We start from the raw sequence: 17,518 nt of genomic DNA, 5'->3' as shown, positions 1-17,518 counted from the left end.
AATATTGTTATTATTTGAGTAAGAAATTTTCACTTATTCGCAATACCACTTAGTTCAGTCACTCAGTTGTGTCTGACTCTTTGCAACTCCATGGACTGTAGCACACCAGGTTTCCCTGTCCATCATCAATCCGGAGTTTACTCAAATTCATGTCCGTCAAGTCAGTGATGCCATCCAACCATCTCATCCTCTGTCCTCCCCTTCTCCCTCTGCCTTCAGTCTTTCCCAGCATCAGGGTCTTTCTCAATGAGTCAGTTCTTTGCATCAGGTGGCCAAAGTATTGGTGCTCCAGCTTCAGCATCAGTCCTTCCAATGAATATTCAGGACTGATTTCCTTTAGGATGGACTGGTTGGATCTCCTTGCAGATCAAGGGATTCTCAAGAGTCTTCTCCAAAACTACAATTCAAGAGCATCAATTCTTCGGTGCTCAGCTTTCTTTATAATCCAACTCTCACATCCATATTTGTCCACCAGAAAAACCATAGCCTTGACTAGATGGACCTTTGTTGGCAAAGAAATGTCTCTGCTTTTCAATATGCTGTCTAGGTTGGTCATAACTTTCCTTCCAAGGAGTAAGCGTCTTTTAATTTCACGGCTGCAGTCACCATCTGCAGTGATTTTGGAGCCCCCCAAAATAAAAGCCACTGTTTCCACTATTTCCCCATCTATTTGCCAAGAAGTGATGGGACAGAATGCCATGATCTTAGTTTTCTGAATGTTGAGCTTTAAGCCAAATTTTTGACTCTCCTCTTTCACTTTCATCAAGAGGCTCTTTAGTTCCTCTTCATTTCTGCCATAAGGGTGGTGTCATCTACATATCTGAGGTTATTGATATTTCTCCCAGCAATCTTGATTCCAGCTTGTGCTTCATCCAGCCCAGCATTTTGCATTTCCTTCAGTTCTTATTTTACAGTTCTTTCTAGTTTCAGAATCTGGGACACATTTTCCAGGTATTTAGTTGACTGAAGCTTCTCTAAAAAGGATTCAAGATATCCTTAAGGAAATAAAATATTCATTACATGAAATGTCAAAGCAAATATAGGAATCTGTAATCCCTGTAATTGATTTTATATTAAAATGCAAATGATTTAATTTCTTACTGTCAAATTTAAATAGACCATATTAGATAAAACAGTCAGTCACTTTGGGGGAACTTTAAAAGTTTGGATGTAATATCAAACATATAGCAAATCTGCATTAGTAATAACAGGAATTCTTTTATACCCTTTGCTCGATTCTTCAGTTGTTTTCCTCTTATGCAATTGATTTCTGCAGAGTACACCTTCAGACTTGATGTTGAAGATGGAGTGGGAATTCCCCAAATCCCTGTACATCCCATTGGATATAATGATGCAGAAATATTTTTACGGTATAGTTTTCCAGTTGTATTTGAGAATAAGATCTATTACACTAAACATCTATTTTCTGTTCTAAAACCTACCTATGTTAAAAGTGAAGTCTTGTATCAGAATTGACTCCTAAAGTAGGGAATATAGAACACATCTTTTTTTCTGTAAGGAAAGAGCAGTTTATTAACTAAGAAATAATAAGAAAACAGTCCTGTATTTGCTACAAATGAAAGTCTCAAAAGGAAAAACTATGTCTAAAGATAAAAATATTGACTTGAGATTTTTGAAGTAGTTAGGTTATCTTAGGTATTTGTATTTGACCTGCATTTCAAAAATGTGCTGATACCCACAACTCACTGGATTTGTAAACTTATACCAGTTACCCAATCTTTCTCCAATTCAGGTTCCTTCTCTGAAATGAAGACAGAACTAGTTTCTGCCTGATAGAGTGATTATGAGTAGGTGAAATCATTATATAAATATCATAGGAAAAACATTCAGTCAGTGTTTGCTATTACCGTATTGTGTAACTGTTGGTTCTTTTTCAGATTTCCTAATGTCTATTTTTTGTTTAATGTATGTGCAAATGCCATTCAGTAATGTTTTTTGAGTGGCTACTATGTAACCAGCAGCTTTTCTAGAAATTAATTTCTTCTCCTTAATTTCATATGTTTAGGATTTCTTGAACCTAATGCTTTCCTATGTAAATAATTAAAGTCAGAAGCAGAGAGGCTGATGCACTGATGTTTCCCATTTCCCCTCACTATTTTGGTTGTTTTTTCCTTAGCTCTTTTTTTGGTGGGAGGCTGTGCTGTGAAGCACATGGGATCTTAGTTCCTCAACCAGGGCTTGAACGCAGGCCCAGGCAGTGAAAGGCCAACTCATAACCTCTGGACCGCCACGGAATTCCTCTCCTTAGCTCTTACCACTAGCATAGCAACATTTTACTTATGTTTCTCTTGCTAGTTATGGTTCTCTTGCTAGGATGTAAGCTCTGCAAGGGAAGGAAATTTTACAGTTCCCAGCACTTAGTAAATCCTCAATATATATTTGTTAAATGTTTGAATAAAACCTCATCAACTTATTTTGTGATTTCTTTTAGAAATTGTGATGCTCAGCCTTTTTTTTTCTGTCATTTTCATTTTCTCTTGACAGCTATTTGGGAGGAATTGCTTCACCAGATGAGAGCTGGAAGGGAGGTCTTAACGTGAGTTACAACATTGGGCCTGGCTTTGTAGGACACGATTCTTTCAGGTAGTTTTATGTTACTTTAGTATTCTACTAAAAGTTTACATATTTAGTGGAAAAATGTCAAGATAAGTGTTCTGCCAGTTTTGCTTTGCTTATATTTTTTTTCTCATTTTTCATAGTGAATAATTATCGTTTAGAAATACTTAGAGCTTCCCTGATGGCTCAGATGGCAATGCAGAACACCTGGGTTCAATCCCTGGGCTGGGAAGATCCCCTGGAGAAGGAAATGGCAACCCACTCCAGCGTTCTTGTCTGGAAAACCCCATGGACACAGGAGGCTGGCAGCCTCCAGTCTAAGAGGTCTGCAAAGAGTTGGACACAACTGTGTGACTAAGCAAAAGAATTACTTATGGAATGATGTATTAAATTCTTCTTCCAACAGGGATATCACAACATTTGTTTTTTACATCTCAAAAATTGCTACATCTGAGTTACAGGTTTAACATTTTAAGTCTCCTCTCTTTTTTCTAAAGTATTTATTTGGCTGTGGCAGGTCTTGGTTGTAGCACGTGGTATCATCCCTGACGAGGGGCTGAGCTGGGCTCCTTCCACTGGGAGCATGGAGTCTCAGCCACTGGAACACCAGGGGAGCCCCTTAACTTCCCTCTGTACCTAACGTTTTTAAAGAGCTCTTCAGATAGCTGTCAAAATGCTACACATGTGAAGCACTAGCTTAACCTAAGGGAAGGAGTAAAAGAGAAGACAGACAGGTTCCAGCCTTTTTACTGATCACTTCCTGTGTGTGGGGGTTAAATAAGTTAAAATGGGTATGCACATAACTGTTATAAGGCTCAATACACTTATTTTAGTTATTATTGTTATCAACCCATGATAGCACTTTTGAGGAGGCATGATCACAGAATATGTTTCATTGAGCTTAATTTTACAGAAAGAATAAGTTTTCCAGTGGATCAAGTTAGGCAGGAAATGTCAGTGGCAGAGAACAGCTTGTCCAAAGTTGTACAACATCATGGCATGATCAGAACTTTAAGTACTTTGATTTGCTTGAAAGGTAGAGAGGAAGGGAAACTTAAAAATTGATGAAGTGCAGAAAATATAGCTGTTTTTATTGAGACAAAATTATTAAGTCAGTCTTGTTTGCTAGAAATTTACTTAACAATATGAAATTATATTTTGAGAATGTCTTTTAATTTCTATTAAAAGTTTTATTTCAGAACTTTTAAATTATTGCTGCTGACAAGTGTTCAGCCAAGTCTGACTTTTTGCAACCCCATGGACTGTACCCTGCCAACCTCCTCTGTCCATGGGATTTTTCCAGGCAAGAATACCGGAGTTGCCATTTCCTTCTCCAGGGGATCTTCCCAACACAAGGATAGAACCTGTGTCTCTTGCATCTGCTACATTGGCAGACAGATTCTTTACCATTAGCACCACCTGGGAAGCCCTTTAAAGTATTAGGAGTTCTGTTTTATTTTATAGGAATTTTAGAAATATTTTTATGTAAGTGTTTATCTCTCTCAATTAGAATGGACTTCTTTTAATATAAGAGACTTCATTATCTAATTATTAATACTTTCGAGGTACACAATGAAAGATATATGCCTTTCTGATTTATAAACAGAAACATACAAACACGGAGAAATCAATAAACCCATGGCTACAGTCACAGTTCAAGAGTAAGCTCAGAAACAGACCATCTCCCTGGTGAAGACATCAAAAAGCTGTCCATCTTCACCATGAGCAAAAATCCCTATTTGATTTGAACTCAAAGTGGGCAAATACACTATTTTAAAAAAAATAATTGCTAAAAACAAGACTCGGTATCATTTCTTATCTAAGAGATCTTCATAATAATGCATTGATCAACTTATAGAGATTACCAAATGGTAAGACCTGAAACCAAATTCTTTACCATTGCCACCACAAATGGGATGTAACTTATCTGCTATAAGCAAACTAGAAACATAAACAAAACACAGAATCAGTAGGAAAAAATAAGTTGGAGATACAGAGATTCAGGCAAGTTAAAATTTTATTGCTGCTTGGAATGTACATCTGAAAGTCAAAGAAGACGTGTCTGGGTTTAAGCTACCCATTCTTGGCTCTCCAAGAAGAATCCATTGTACATCTTGGTGGGACTTCCAGAAATGATAAAGGATTATTTTTTTTAAGTAAAACCATAATTCTCGTATGAATATAAAATGAGTTTGTGTAAAAATTTTATTTAATGCAACAAGGGAACCTGAAAGGAGTTAAAAGCTGGTTCAAAGGAGAATTCAAAGATGATAACAAAAAATGAGCTCCTTAGGAATGCTGCAATGAGTATGCTTAATAGCTGAAAAACTGATTTCTTCCACATTAGGAAAGGAAAGTTTATGAGAGAAATTGTGCATTTCAGTGGACATGAGTTATTTGTATTACCAGATTTCCACAAGTTAAATTCTGTCTCTGTAGAGTTTTTAAATAGTCTTATCAAAGACTTTGATAGGCAGAAGTAACTCTGATATGTGAGCTGAGTTTGTTCTCAGATTTCTCCAGTATTTCCCTATATAGGAGGATATTCATTCCTTTCACAAATATTTATTGAGCATTTACTGTACCCTGGCACCATTCTGGGCACTGGGGATTCAGCAGTGTACAAAACAGGCAAAAACCCCTGCCATCTGGAGTCTATATTCTTGAATTCAGTTTATTTGGAACGTAATGAATTTGAAGTGATAGCAGGACATTATGGGCCATTATGTGTAATTTAATCTTATAGGCAACATCCCTTTAGGAATTAACTTGTAATAAAATGCAACATGTTCTTCCCTGTTGCAAGGCGGGGAAGGTAAAGGCCCATCTGAGTCAAATTGCCCCCAGGGCAGGTCTTGTGATGGTGTCAGATTGGAGGCTCAGGTTTTGGAAGGCTCAGATAGAGCACAGGGGTTCCTTGTGTCTGTATGGCTACATCCCTGGCTGATGTCATTGTCATTCAGGTTCCTGGCAAGTCAAATTCCCTCAGCATAGAATCCCAAATTGAAGATCAAATTCCTCTGGAAATCATTTCTGTCGATGGTAAAGCAGGAGATGCCCCAAAGTCAATCTCCCAAGTTGTCCAGAATTTCAGGAACTTCATTTGCAGAGCCCACAACGTTCTTGCTGACCCACTGGAAACCATAGCAGTATTTCTCTAGGTAATTCTTTTAGGTACTTCTGGAGTCAGTGATACTAAAAACTAGAAAAATATAAAGATTAAAGATGTAGATGAGTTTCTTTGAGAATCTGAGCAGATAGCTAGTTTATTTTCCGTTTAAAATAGATTGTCTTCTCTCATTCCTCATTGTTGCAGCATTCTTTTATTTTCTTCATTTAATTACATATGTCAGTGAAGTTGGGTTTCTTACTAATAGATCTTAGGCTCATATATTTAGAAACATGCTAAAGAATACTTTTGCTTTTTGCTATTAATTTCTATCATTCAGAAGCAAAAATAAAATCTTTTACTAAATATCTTAAAATGCAGAACAACACCCACTGATTAGTTTTCCCCTAAAGGCACTTTTTAGTTGAATACTATTCATGAATTATATATCCATTCAGAATCACAATGTACTTTTAGGGTGAGAAACACCAGAATCTACACTTAACAATATACAGGATTTGATGTATTAGTTCTTGCATTCAAAAATGAACTAAAAAGTAGAAAGTTCTGGGGTTCCCTGTGCACTTCCTATGAGCCTGCCATAGGTTAAAAATTTTTGTTCCCCTCTGATAAAGAGGCTCAACATTTTCCCATGTCAGTTTGGCTTTATAAAATGTAAATAGCATTTTTTTTTTATCATTTTCTGATCTTGATTGTACTTTCCTGTGAATTCTGATTTGGTTAATTACAATTGATGAATGAATATTTAAAAGGAAGGCCCAGATCAGAATCAACAGTGATGGCCTGGAACAGTTTCATCATATAGCTATCTTATACACTTTAGCAGGTGTTTCTCAAACTGCCATTTAACAATAAAGTTTATCATGTTTCTTGTAGGCAGTACTCAATCAGCTCTTTAACAGTATACTGATGGACCATTTTGATAATCTTGGAAAATGTTAACTGAATATCAGGAATTAATATTACTATAAAACAAATTAAAAATAAGCTTCTCCAGAGACTTCCCTGGGGGTCAGTGGCTAAGACTCTGAGCTTACAATGCAGGGGGCCTGGGTCCTGATCAGATCTCACATGCCACCACTAAGATCTGGTGCAGCCAAATGAATAAATACATATTTAAAAAATTAGGCTTCTTTGACCTTTAGTAGATAATAGGTTCTCTCCCTTATTTTTGTAATTGTGTAGCATGTATTTAAAAATTTTAGAATGAATATACAAGCTGTGTTTAATAATAGAATATTTTGAACTTTAAATATCAACAATAGAGCTATGAGGGAGGAAAAATATATTGATGTTTGATTTTTAAAATTTGAATTTAATGTGCATGCTTCAGTACACAGGAGTAAGATGTCATGATATCTGCAACTTACTTGCAAATGGCTCAACAATATTACAGTTATTTCAGTTTGCATGGTGGGTATTTGGGAAGTTATTGCCCTGTTATCCAATTTTCTGTACTTTTGATATTTCTTATAATAAAACAGTGGAAGAAAGCTGCTAGACATAATGCTCCATGTGAAGTAATTTGTCCCCTTTGAAATTCTAGGAAGGTTAGAATGCATGTTTATAATATCAATAAAATTACACGGATTTACAATGTAATCGGAACTATCAGAGGATCTGTGGAACCTGGTAAGTTGATGGATTATTGTAGTTGTTTGGCTTTATAAGATTGCAAGAAGGTGTTAGTCCATGGCTAATTTTTTCCTGGCTGATGTGAAATGACTAACTTTGGAAGAAAAAAGTATAATTCTAAAAGAAGACTCTACTTTATGGTGTTCATTTCTATGGGGAAACTCAAGAGGAAGTTTTTTTTTTCTGATTAGAACATAACATTTTTAATATGCTTTATTTTTAGTGTGATTTTAGTTTCAGAATAAAATTGAGTACTAGGTACAGAGAGTTCACATGTAACCCTTGCTCCCCTCAAACCCCATGTGTAACATCTTGTACTGTGGTGGTACATTTATTAGAGGAAGTTTAATTTAAAATCATAAGTTGTACTCTTTATAAATGTATTCAAAGTTGAAGTTCTTTTGAACACATTTTTTCCCAGACAGGTATGTTATTCTGGGAGGTCATCGGGACTCCTGGGTATTTGGAGGCATTGACCCAACCAGTGGGGCTGCTACTTTGCAAGAAGTTGCCCAGAGTTTTGGGAAACTGCTCAGAAGTGGTAAGTAGTGTTTCTGTGGTAGGTGGTGACAAAAAGTGAAAAACTGAAATTTCCTTTGCTTTTAGGCGGATATACCTAGTTATGTGTGTTAACAATGATTACAGGCTGGAGACCAAGAAGAACTATCATTTTTGCCAGCTGGGATGCAGAAGAATTTGGACTTCTGGGTTCTACAGAATGGGCTGAGGTAAATAAGACAGAAGAGTTCTTGTTTTCTTGGTCAACAGGCAACAAATATTTATATCTCATGACTGAAGTGACTTAGCCTGCATGCATGCATCAGAGAAGGAAATGGCAACCCACTCCAGTGTTCTTGCCTGGAGAATCCCAGGGACGGGGGAGCCTGGTGGGCTGCCGGCTATGGGGTCGCACCGAGTCAGACACGACTGAAGCGACTTAGCAGCAGCAGCAGGATAGTCACAAATAGGTTCCATTACCTAATATGGTTTTAATTTTGATAAATAGTCAAGAGAATTTAGGAATTAGAGTTTGTTTTTACTTTTGTAGCAGATTGGCAAAACAGAATATCCTCTTAATTACTGGACTGTGAACAAATTTATTATTGTCAAAATATTTTAGTTTGTATTATTTGTTTTGTAAAAAATATGTATGTTCAGAAAGTAGTTAAAACTAGCAGGCTGTTTCTGACAAATGACTTAACTTGTCTAAAAACTGATACAGATCCTTGGAGTTACTTTTCAAGTTTTTGAAGTTTCTTTGGATTTCTTCTATCTAAGAAAACATCAGATGTTCTATTATGGTGACTATACTCTATTATAATTTCACATTTATAGATTTGATACATAATTGTAAACATGGGTTTATTTTACCATTCATGAAAGTGCCTGATTGTGGAGTATAAGATGATAATTTTGTAAATTGACTTAATTTTTGCTTCAGCTATGATTAATTCTGTCGCTGACTCTTGATGCTTTAAGTGTCTCTCCTAGGCTCCCCTCTGTCATCTTCTTCCCTTAGCCTCTCTGTCCAGTATCTCTAAGTTCTTAAATGTGCAAGGTAAGCTCAGAAGGCAAGTGTGCCGAAAACAATTTCCCTCACCATCCTCTACTTTATAAGTCCAGATTTTGTAGAATTGCTTTAAAGCATGTCATGTATTTCTTGCCATCTATTGTTTCCTTCTGACTCCTTTCCTCTTACTTTACTTAAAAAAAAAATGAATTAAATAAATACGGAAGTAAAATCACACACAGTTTTACTTGTATCACTTATGCTTTGTTCCATTTATATTGCCAAGTTTTATTATTACGCTGATATTGTGAATATGCATTTTGGAATAGACTTAACTGTAGATGAATAATTTCTTAGGAATACATGCATGTATAAATATATATTTCAGTTCCTATAATTTCAGCAGCTTAAAATGAAGATAAAACAAATCCAAGATATAATATGCCTTGCATTAATTTAAATACATGTGGGTTAAAAGACAGTTTCGATACTGTTTCTAGTTTTCTGCCAGATTCTTGATCACATTCCACAGCATCCTTACCTTCTTAAATATAGCTTAGGAATCTTCTTTATTTCTACTGTAAGTATGTTATAATGGGGACTCTGACTCTATTTATCTATAGCAAAGTCAGCTGTCACCTGACCTGTGGGGGCAGCTGCAGAGATAAGAATCCTCATTTGTGTAATAACCACTCACAGCTTTAAATGTTTTTATTGTGACGTATTCTTATATGGTAGCAAGCTAGAGAGAGTAGAGAGGTCTCAGCATATTCACATACGTGTGTGACACTAGCCTTCCTCTGCTTTATCTTATAGGGTGAGTGTGTCAGACAGAGAGAAAGAATGTCTTCTCAGTCCTGTTGTCCATCCTCTCTCCCTCTAGTGTTTTTCTCTATTCTCTGCTTTTTTTTTTGTTCTTTTTCTTCATCATACCTTAAAAAAGTTTTAGATAAACGCAAATTTTCAACTATTCACTTTAAATGATAAATTTACATGGGTATATCCAGTTTCAGTGGATCTCACACTTCTATGTATATGTAATGATTGCTAGAGATTCAGTTCAGTTCAGTCTGACTCATTGCGACCCTATGGACTGCAGCACGCCAGGCCTCCCTGCCATCACCAACTCCCAGAGTCCACCCAAAGCCATGTCCATCGAGTCGGTGATGCCATCCAACCATATCATCCTCTGTTGTCCCTTTCTCCTCCTGCCTTCAATCTTTCCCAGCATCAGGGTCTTTTCAAATGAGTCAGTTCTTCACATCATTTGACCAAAGTATTGGAGCTTCAACTTCAGCATCAGTCTTTCCAGTGAATAATTCAAGACTGATTTCCTTTAGGATGGACTGGTTGGATCTCCTTGCAGTCCAAGGGACTCTCAAGAGTCTTCTCCAACACCACAGTTCAAAACCATCACTATTTCAGCACTCAGCCTTCTTTATAGTCCAACTCTCACATCCATACATGACTACTGGAAAAACCATAGCCTTGACTAGATGGACCATTGTTAGCAAAATTATATCTCTGCTTTGTAATATGCTGCCTAGCTTGGTGATAGCTTTACTTCCAAGGAGTAAGCGTCTTTTAATTTCATGGCTGCAGTCACCATCTGCAGTGATTTTGGAGCCCAGAAAAATAAAGTCTGACACTGTTTCCTCTGTTTCCCTATCTATCTGCCATGAAGTGATGGGACCAGGTGCCATGATCTTAGTTTTCTGAATGTTGAGCTTTAAGCCAACTTTTTCACTCTCCTCTTTCACTTTCATCAAGAGGCTCTTTAGTTCTTCTTCACTTTCTGCCATAAGGGTAATGTCATCTGCATATCTGAGATGCAGGTTATTGATATTTCTCCCAGCAATCTTGATTCCAGCTTGTGCTTCTTCCAGCCCAGCGTTTCTCATGATATACTCTGCATACAAGTTAAATAAGTAGGGTGACAATGTATAGCCTTGATGTACTCCTTTTCCTATTTGGAACCAGTCTGTTGTTCCATGTCCAGTTCTAACTGTTGCTTCCTGACCTGCATACAGGTTTCTCAAGAGGCAAATGAGGTGGTTTGGTATTCCCATCTCTTTCAGAATTTTCCACAGTTTATTGTGATCCACACAGTCAAAGGCTTTGGCATAGTCAATAAAGTAGAAATAGATATTTTTCTGGAACTCTCTTGCTTTTTTGATGATCCAGCGGATGTTGGCAATTTGATCTCTGGTTCTTCTGCCTTTTCTAAAACTAGCTTGAACATCTGGAAGTTCATGGTTCATGTATTGTTGAAGCCTGGCTTGGAGAATTTTAAGCATTATGTACTAGCATGTGAGATGAGTGCAATTGTGAAGTAGATTGAGCATTCTTTGGCATTGCCCTTCTTTTATTCACTCACAGGGCATGGGAACTGCACTCTGATAATACTTTTGCCTCAGGGCTCACTGCTATTGCTATAAACAGTAACTAAGCATCATAATGTTTTTCTTGTTTAAATGTATCAATGTTGTCAACCAAGCAGTTAACAGCATTTTCTCAGAAATTATTGTCAAAGGTATGGGTTTTATAGAGGTATTTGTAGACCCCTCTTATACCCAATTAATCTATTTTGTTTATATTCCCACAAAATGCTGTGAGTGAAGTAACAACTTTGCTTCAACTATAGGAGAATGTAAAAACACTCCAGGAGCGAAGTGTTGCTTATATCAACTCAGATTCATCTATAGAAGGTAAATTTTATTTTTGATTGTTATTAAATAGTATACCATCATTTAAGTCTGTACATTCAGTTTGTAAACCAAGGTTTTCCTCTTCCTATGCGATACCTCAATACCTTCATTTTCCATTTTACTAGAGAGAAAATCATTATAATTCAAATGAATCAATGTGATTCGTAACTAAATGATTGATCCTAATTTCTTTATATTTGCCTATTTTGAATTACTAGTCTTTAGCAGCCTTGATGGGAGGGGAGTTTGGGGGAGAATGGATAAATGTATATGTATGGCTGACTGCATTTGCTGTCCACCTGAAACTGTCACAACATTGTTACTTGGCTTTAAAATAAGTTTTTTTTTTTTTTAAAAGAATATTTTTATTAAACACACTATGTGTTTTGAAGATTCGAGATATTTTAGAGGGTGGTTAAACTTTGTATTGAATAACATTGAACTACCTGAGGTGCCAAAAAAAGGAAAAGAAAATCTCTAGTATGTCATTACATTCTTCATGTGGAGATAGTAAAAGGATTGGACTAAAATATTTCAGAAGAAATATTTTACAGAATATTTTATACAGAAATACCTCCTGAATGTAATGAAACAGATTTGAAGGGAGCAAAATCTACACACTTCCTTTGACTCTAATATGTGACATTTGTATCTCCAGGCTTTGTATTATTATTTCTAGATACATGTCAGAGCACACTTACTAGCCACTGACATGCTCTGGTCTAATGTCTGCTGTATACTATTGTATTAAATGAGTGAGGGAATTCCCTGGGGTTGTCCAGTGGTTAGCATGCCACGCTTACACTGCTGTGGGCCTGGGTTTGATCCCTGGTTGGGAAACTATGAATGAAGAGAATGAATACTGTGGCCTTACCCCTTCCTTTGCCGAAGTCCCCCTGAGTGATACTGCCTTGGTGAAGAATGACTCACTGGTACTGTGGGAGCTGCCGCCTTAGCAAACTCCAGTGTCCTAAGTGTGTCCTGCAGCCTCTCTCGCCACTGAAGAATTATTTCCATCCTATTTTTGTTGTTGTTGTCTTAAATAATAGTCTTTATTTTTACACAAAGTGCTGCAAAACGAGGCAGTTCCCCAAGGGTGACTTGGAGCTAGAAATTCCATCCTGAGTGTGTAAGTGTTAGTCGCTCAGTTGTGTCCAACTCTTTGCAACCCCATAGACTGTAGCCCACCAGTCTCCTCTCCATGGAATTCTCCAGACAAGAACACTGGTGTGGGTTGCCGTTTCCTCCTCCATGTTTCCACCCTATTTTTAATTCTCTGGGAATGATGCATTCAATTTGAAGTTTATAGTATCTTGTTTGTACTTGGAAAATAAAGTTAGAATTAAATATAGATTGGAGTTTCATTTGGAAGTATTAAAATACTTTATGTGTCTTGTGTATTTTTCAGGCAATTACACTCTCAGAGTTGACTGTACACCCCTTCTTCATCAATTGGTGTATAAACTAACAAAAGAGGTATGTAGTAGATGTGTCTTAATTTTTTCTGATGGACAGTAAATAACTCTTGTTTTCTAAGTTGGTGATACTTAGAGTGGAGAAAGGAACGGAGAGTATATGTTTGTAAGTATATGTTTAATGAGGGTAATAAAAAATGTTTGTGTGTGTATCCCTACATAAGTTCTTATAGTTCCCAACTAGAAACCTGAGGTCATGTAGCTTATTAAAACCCATTAAATTCCAACATTGTTTAAACACAGACTTTCTGAAATTAACTGCTCCTTTTCACCCCACCTGCCCTGCAAAACCAGGACTCATTGACAGTTTCAAGGTCAGCTCTTTAATGTCTGTCTGCTGTTCTAAGGCCTCATTGTAGATCATCTTGGACAATCTCCTAAGTACATGGCCAGGTTACTACCAAGTACAAATTATAAATGAATAGGAGTTTGGGCTGGGATTTTTTTCCCCTGCCATTTGTAAAAGCATATTTTTCTATAAAGAGTATAAAACACAAATGTTCATGTAGATAAAAAGAGACGTTGATGTGAAATAACATGTGCTTTAATATTGGCAAAAATGTAATTGTTCTGTCTCTTTTCTTAATATTTGACTTATCTTTTCAGATCTCCAGCCCTGATGATGGTTTTGAGAGTAAATCTCTTTATGAAAGCTGGTTAGCAAAGGACCCTTCGTCAGAAAGTAAAACTTTGCCTAGGTAAATCATTTGTATGCACGTTTTCTACCACAGGATCAGTTGAGTTCCCAGACATGCAATTGTTTCTCCAGACATGCAATTCTCAGATGTCTCAATGGTTTGAGAATATTTTTGCAAATATTTAGTAAAAGATTATTAGGTATTACTTTGCATTCTTGTATAAAATTACATTCAGATATGTATTAAATAAGGGCTTCCCAGGTAGACACCCTGCCAATGTAGGAGACACAAGAGATGCAAGTTTGATCTCTGAGTTGGGAAGATCCCCTAGAGGAGGAAACAACAGCCCACTCCAGTATTCTTGATTGGAAAATTCCATGAACAGAGGAGTCTGGCGAGCTACAGTCCATAGGGTCACAAAGAGTCAGGTATGGCTCAACACATGAATTATATGTATTAAATATATTAATAAATATAACTTCAAATGGTAATGATGAAGTAAAAAAAAATGATGGGTTATTTCTTTCTAAATTTATTAAGGTGCATTATCAGCATCCACCAAGTTATGTCTTTACCTGTAGTTAGTTTAGAATTTGTGCAAGAATTAATTTTTACTTCTCATTTGTACAACAGCTGTCTTGCACTTATTTTGTATTTATATTTGTTTTCAACTGCTATGCTATTTCTAAAACCAGCTGTTGGTAACAATTCATAGCAAATAAGGCTTGTGAGAGTTTAAATGTATCTTCATTATGTTTTATTTACTTATCCAGAAATAAGAAAAACACTAGAGTAAAAGATTAAAAAACATCCCAAGGTCTCAATCTCAAAAACACATCTAATAGTTTGGAAGTATATAGTTAGGTTCTTAATGTCTACATAATTTTATATTCTGTTTTACTGACATCATTTTGAGTGAAAATCTTCTATGTCATTACATTATATATAAATATATATGTATGTATACACTGGCTTCTTAATTATATGCAAAGAAATATAATTAGATTTATTTCTGAAATATACCAGGGCACATTTAGAGTCTTCGTGATCTTAAATGTAGACTTTCTCATGACAGTTCTCATACTAGACCACAGTTCTCTGAGGGGAGAGATCATATCTTATTATTTGTTTTTCCCTCAAAAAATACCATAAATGCTGAGGCCATAGTTACCCGTGAACTTCCTGATGTTCCAGCTGGTTTTAGAAAAGGCAGAGGAACCAGAGATCAAATTGCCAACATCCGCTGGATCATGGAAAAAGCAAGAGAGTTCCAGAAAAACATCCATTTCTGCTTTATTGACCATGCCAAAGCCTTTGACTGTGTGGATCACAATAAACTGTGGAAAATTCTGAAAGAGATGGGAATACCAGACCACCTGATCTGCCTCTTGAGAAATTTGTATTTGAGAATTTGCAGGTCAGGAAGCAACTGTTAGAACTGGACATGGAACAACAGACTAGTTCCAAATAGGAAAAGGAATACGTCAAGGCTGTATATTGTCACCCTGCTTATTTAACTTCTATGCAGAGTACATCATGAGAAATGCTGGGCTGGAAGAAGCACACGCTGGAATCAAGATTGCCGGGAGAAATATCAATAACCTCAGATATGCAGATGACACCACCCTTATGGCAGAAAGTGAAGAGGAACTAAAAAGCCTCTTGATGAAAGTGAAAGAGGAGAGTGAAAAAGTTGGCTGAAAGCTCAACATTCAGAAAACGAAGATCATGGCATCCGGTCCCACCACTTCATGGGAAATAGATGGGGAAACAGTGGAAACAGTGTCAGACTATTTTTCTGGGCTCCAAAATCACTACAGATGGTGACTGCAGCCATGAAATTAAAAGACACTTACTCCTTGGAAGCAAAGTTATGACCAACCTAGATAGCATATTCAAAAGCAGAGACGTTACTTTGCCAACAAAGGTTCGTCTAGTCAAGGCTATGGTTTTTCCTGTGGTCATGTATGGATGTGAGAGTTGGACTGTGAAGAAGGCTGAGCACCAAAGAATTGATGCTTTTGAACTGTGGTGTTGGAGAAGACTCTTGAGAGTCCCTTGGACTGCAAGGAGATCCAACCAGTCCATTCTAAAGGAGATCAGCCCTGGGATTTCTTTGGAAGGAATGATACTAAAGCTGAAACTCCAGTACTTTGGCCACCTCATGTGAAGAGTTGACTCATTGGAAAAGACTCTGATGCTGGGAGGGATTGGGGGCAAGAGGAGAAGGGGATGACAGAGGATGAGATGGCTGGATGGCATCACCAACTCAATGGACGTGAGTCTGAGTGAACTCCGGGAGTTTGTGATGGACAGGGAGGCCTGGCGTGCTGCGATTCATGGGGTCGTAAAGAGTCGGACACGACTGAGCGACTGATCTGATCTGATTTGATAGTTACCAGGTTGCCAAATTTGGTGTCACTGCCCAACTCTGGTTGTAGTCAGTACAGATTTATAGTTTTATCATAGGTATAAACAGATGTAATAGGGAAGTTCCTTTTTTTCCACATTTTAATCAACTTTATTTTCTAAAGTTTAAAAATAAATTTTAAAATAAATTAAAGTTTGTTATTTTAAGTAATAAAAAAAGTTTTCATTGTTTAAAATCAGCATATCGTCAGGGTGTTGTTGTTTAGTTGCTAAGTCTGGTCCAACTCTTTGCAACCCCGTGAACTGTAGCCTGCCAGGCGCCTCTGTCCATGAGATTTTCCATGCAAGAGTACTGGTTGTGGGTTGCCATTTCCTACTGCAGGGGATCTTCATAGGAAAGTTTTCTTGAGGTTGGTATACCTTTTTTAATTTTTGCAAAGGTACCATACAGTTCCTTGCAGTTGTTGGGACAGGATTCATTGTCCCATCTATTTATATTATCTATTTTTGCATTTATTTATTCATGTGTGTGTGTTATATTTTACATTTAGAATTAACAAGCTGGGATCTGGAAGTGATTTTGAAGCTTATTTTCAGAGACTTGGGATTGCTTCAGGAAGAGTCCGTTACACTAAGAATAGGGTAAGCCATCTTCTTTATTTTGGATACATAGCACTTAATCCACTTTCTTTTTGTTAGGAATTCTGTCATTTAGTGGTTGGGCACTGGGCACTGTGCCCTGGGAAGAATGCCAGGGATAGAGCTAAGACTGTAGGTCCTACTGTAGATAGACTGAGAAATAATTTGTGTTATTTTGTGAATGTTCACTGCCAGGGTTATTCAGTGAAGTGGTAATTGACAGAGTAATGCCAGGTGCTTAGCTGGTTATCACTGCCAAGAGGTTTGCATCCTTCTTCTGATGCAGGTGTTGTTGGAAAATTTAGTTCTTTTCTGGTCTGCCCCATTGCATCTCAAGCACATTGATGGTATGTAAGTATATGGGTTAGGCAAACCTATACCATTTTTGTCTATGTTATAAGTTATGTCATAAGTCATATTGAAGATTACATCAGTACACTTAGGTTTGTCAAAAATTTTACTAATTTTCTGATAAGTGCAATATGCCAACAACATGCTTGTCTAGAATACATCTCCCTTGCAAATTTGACTATCCAGAATACAACTAAGAACAGGGAAGTAAGCAAAAACAGCTGCAGAATAACCCAAAATAAGTGCATAAATCAGTATACTGCTACTCATTACACTTCATTCGTAAGAGATGTACTTTTGGGAATTCCCATCAATCAGACTCCATGCTTCCCCTGCAGGGGGCACAGGTTAGATCCTTGGTTGGGGAATAAAGGTCCCACATGCCATGTGGCACAGCCAAAAATTTTCTTTTAAATATCAAAAGACATATACACAATGGAGTATTACTCAGCCATTAAAAAGAATACATTTGAATCAGTTCAACT

General features: G+C 36.9%; 1 protein-coding gene across 4 annotated transcripts in view; it reads left to right on the top strand.

The window, feature by feature from the left end:
- The window catches only part of NAALAD2 (N-acetylated alpha-linked acidic dipeptidase 2), a 51,225-nt gene that overhangs the window by 20,198 nt on the left and 13,509 nt on the right, over window positions 1-17,518 (top strand). For all 4 annotated transcript variants that reach the window (XM_061406000.1, XM_061406001.1, XM_061405998.1 and 1 more), the window contains exons 7-15: window positions 1,277-1,370; window positions 2,506-2,604; window positions 7,254-7,339; window positions 7,764-7,883; window positions 7,988-8,070; window positions 11,497-11,560; window positions 12,969-13,036; window positions 13,642-13,733; window positions 16,595-16,685. In XM_061406000.1, the coding sequence (XP_061261984.1) occupies window positions 1,277-1,370; window positions 2,506-2,604; window positions 7,254-7,339; window positions 7,764-7,883; window positions 7,988-8,070; window positions 11,497-11,560; window positions 12,969-13,036; window positions 13,642-13,733; window positions 16,595-16,685 (797 nt within the window). The remainder of the gene's footprint in view (window positions 1-1,276; window positions 1,371-2,505; window positions 2,605-7,253; window positions 7,340-7,763; window positions 7,884-7,987; window positions 8,071-11,496; window positions 11,561-12,968; window positions 13,037-13,641; window positions 13,734-16,594; window positions 16,686-17,518) is intronic.

The sequence above is a fragment of the Bos javanicus genome, chromosome 29, assembly GCF_032452875.1.
Source record: "Bos javanicus breed banteng chromosome 29, ARS-OSU_banteng_1.0, whole genome shotgun sequence".
Classification (NCBI taxonomy): Eukaryota; Metazoa; Chordata; class Mammalia; order Artiodactyla; family Bovidae; genus Bos; species Bos javanicus.
Note: the sequence above shows the minus strand (reverse complement) of the source record. Positions and strands in the feature narration are given on the sequence as shown.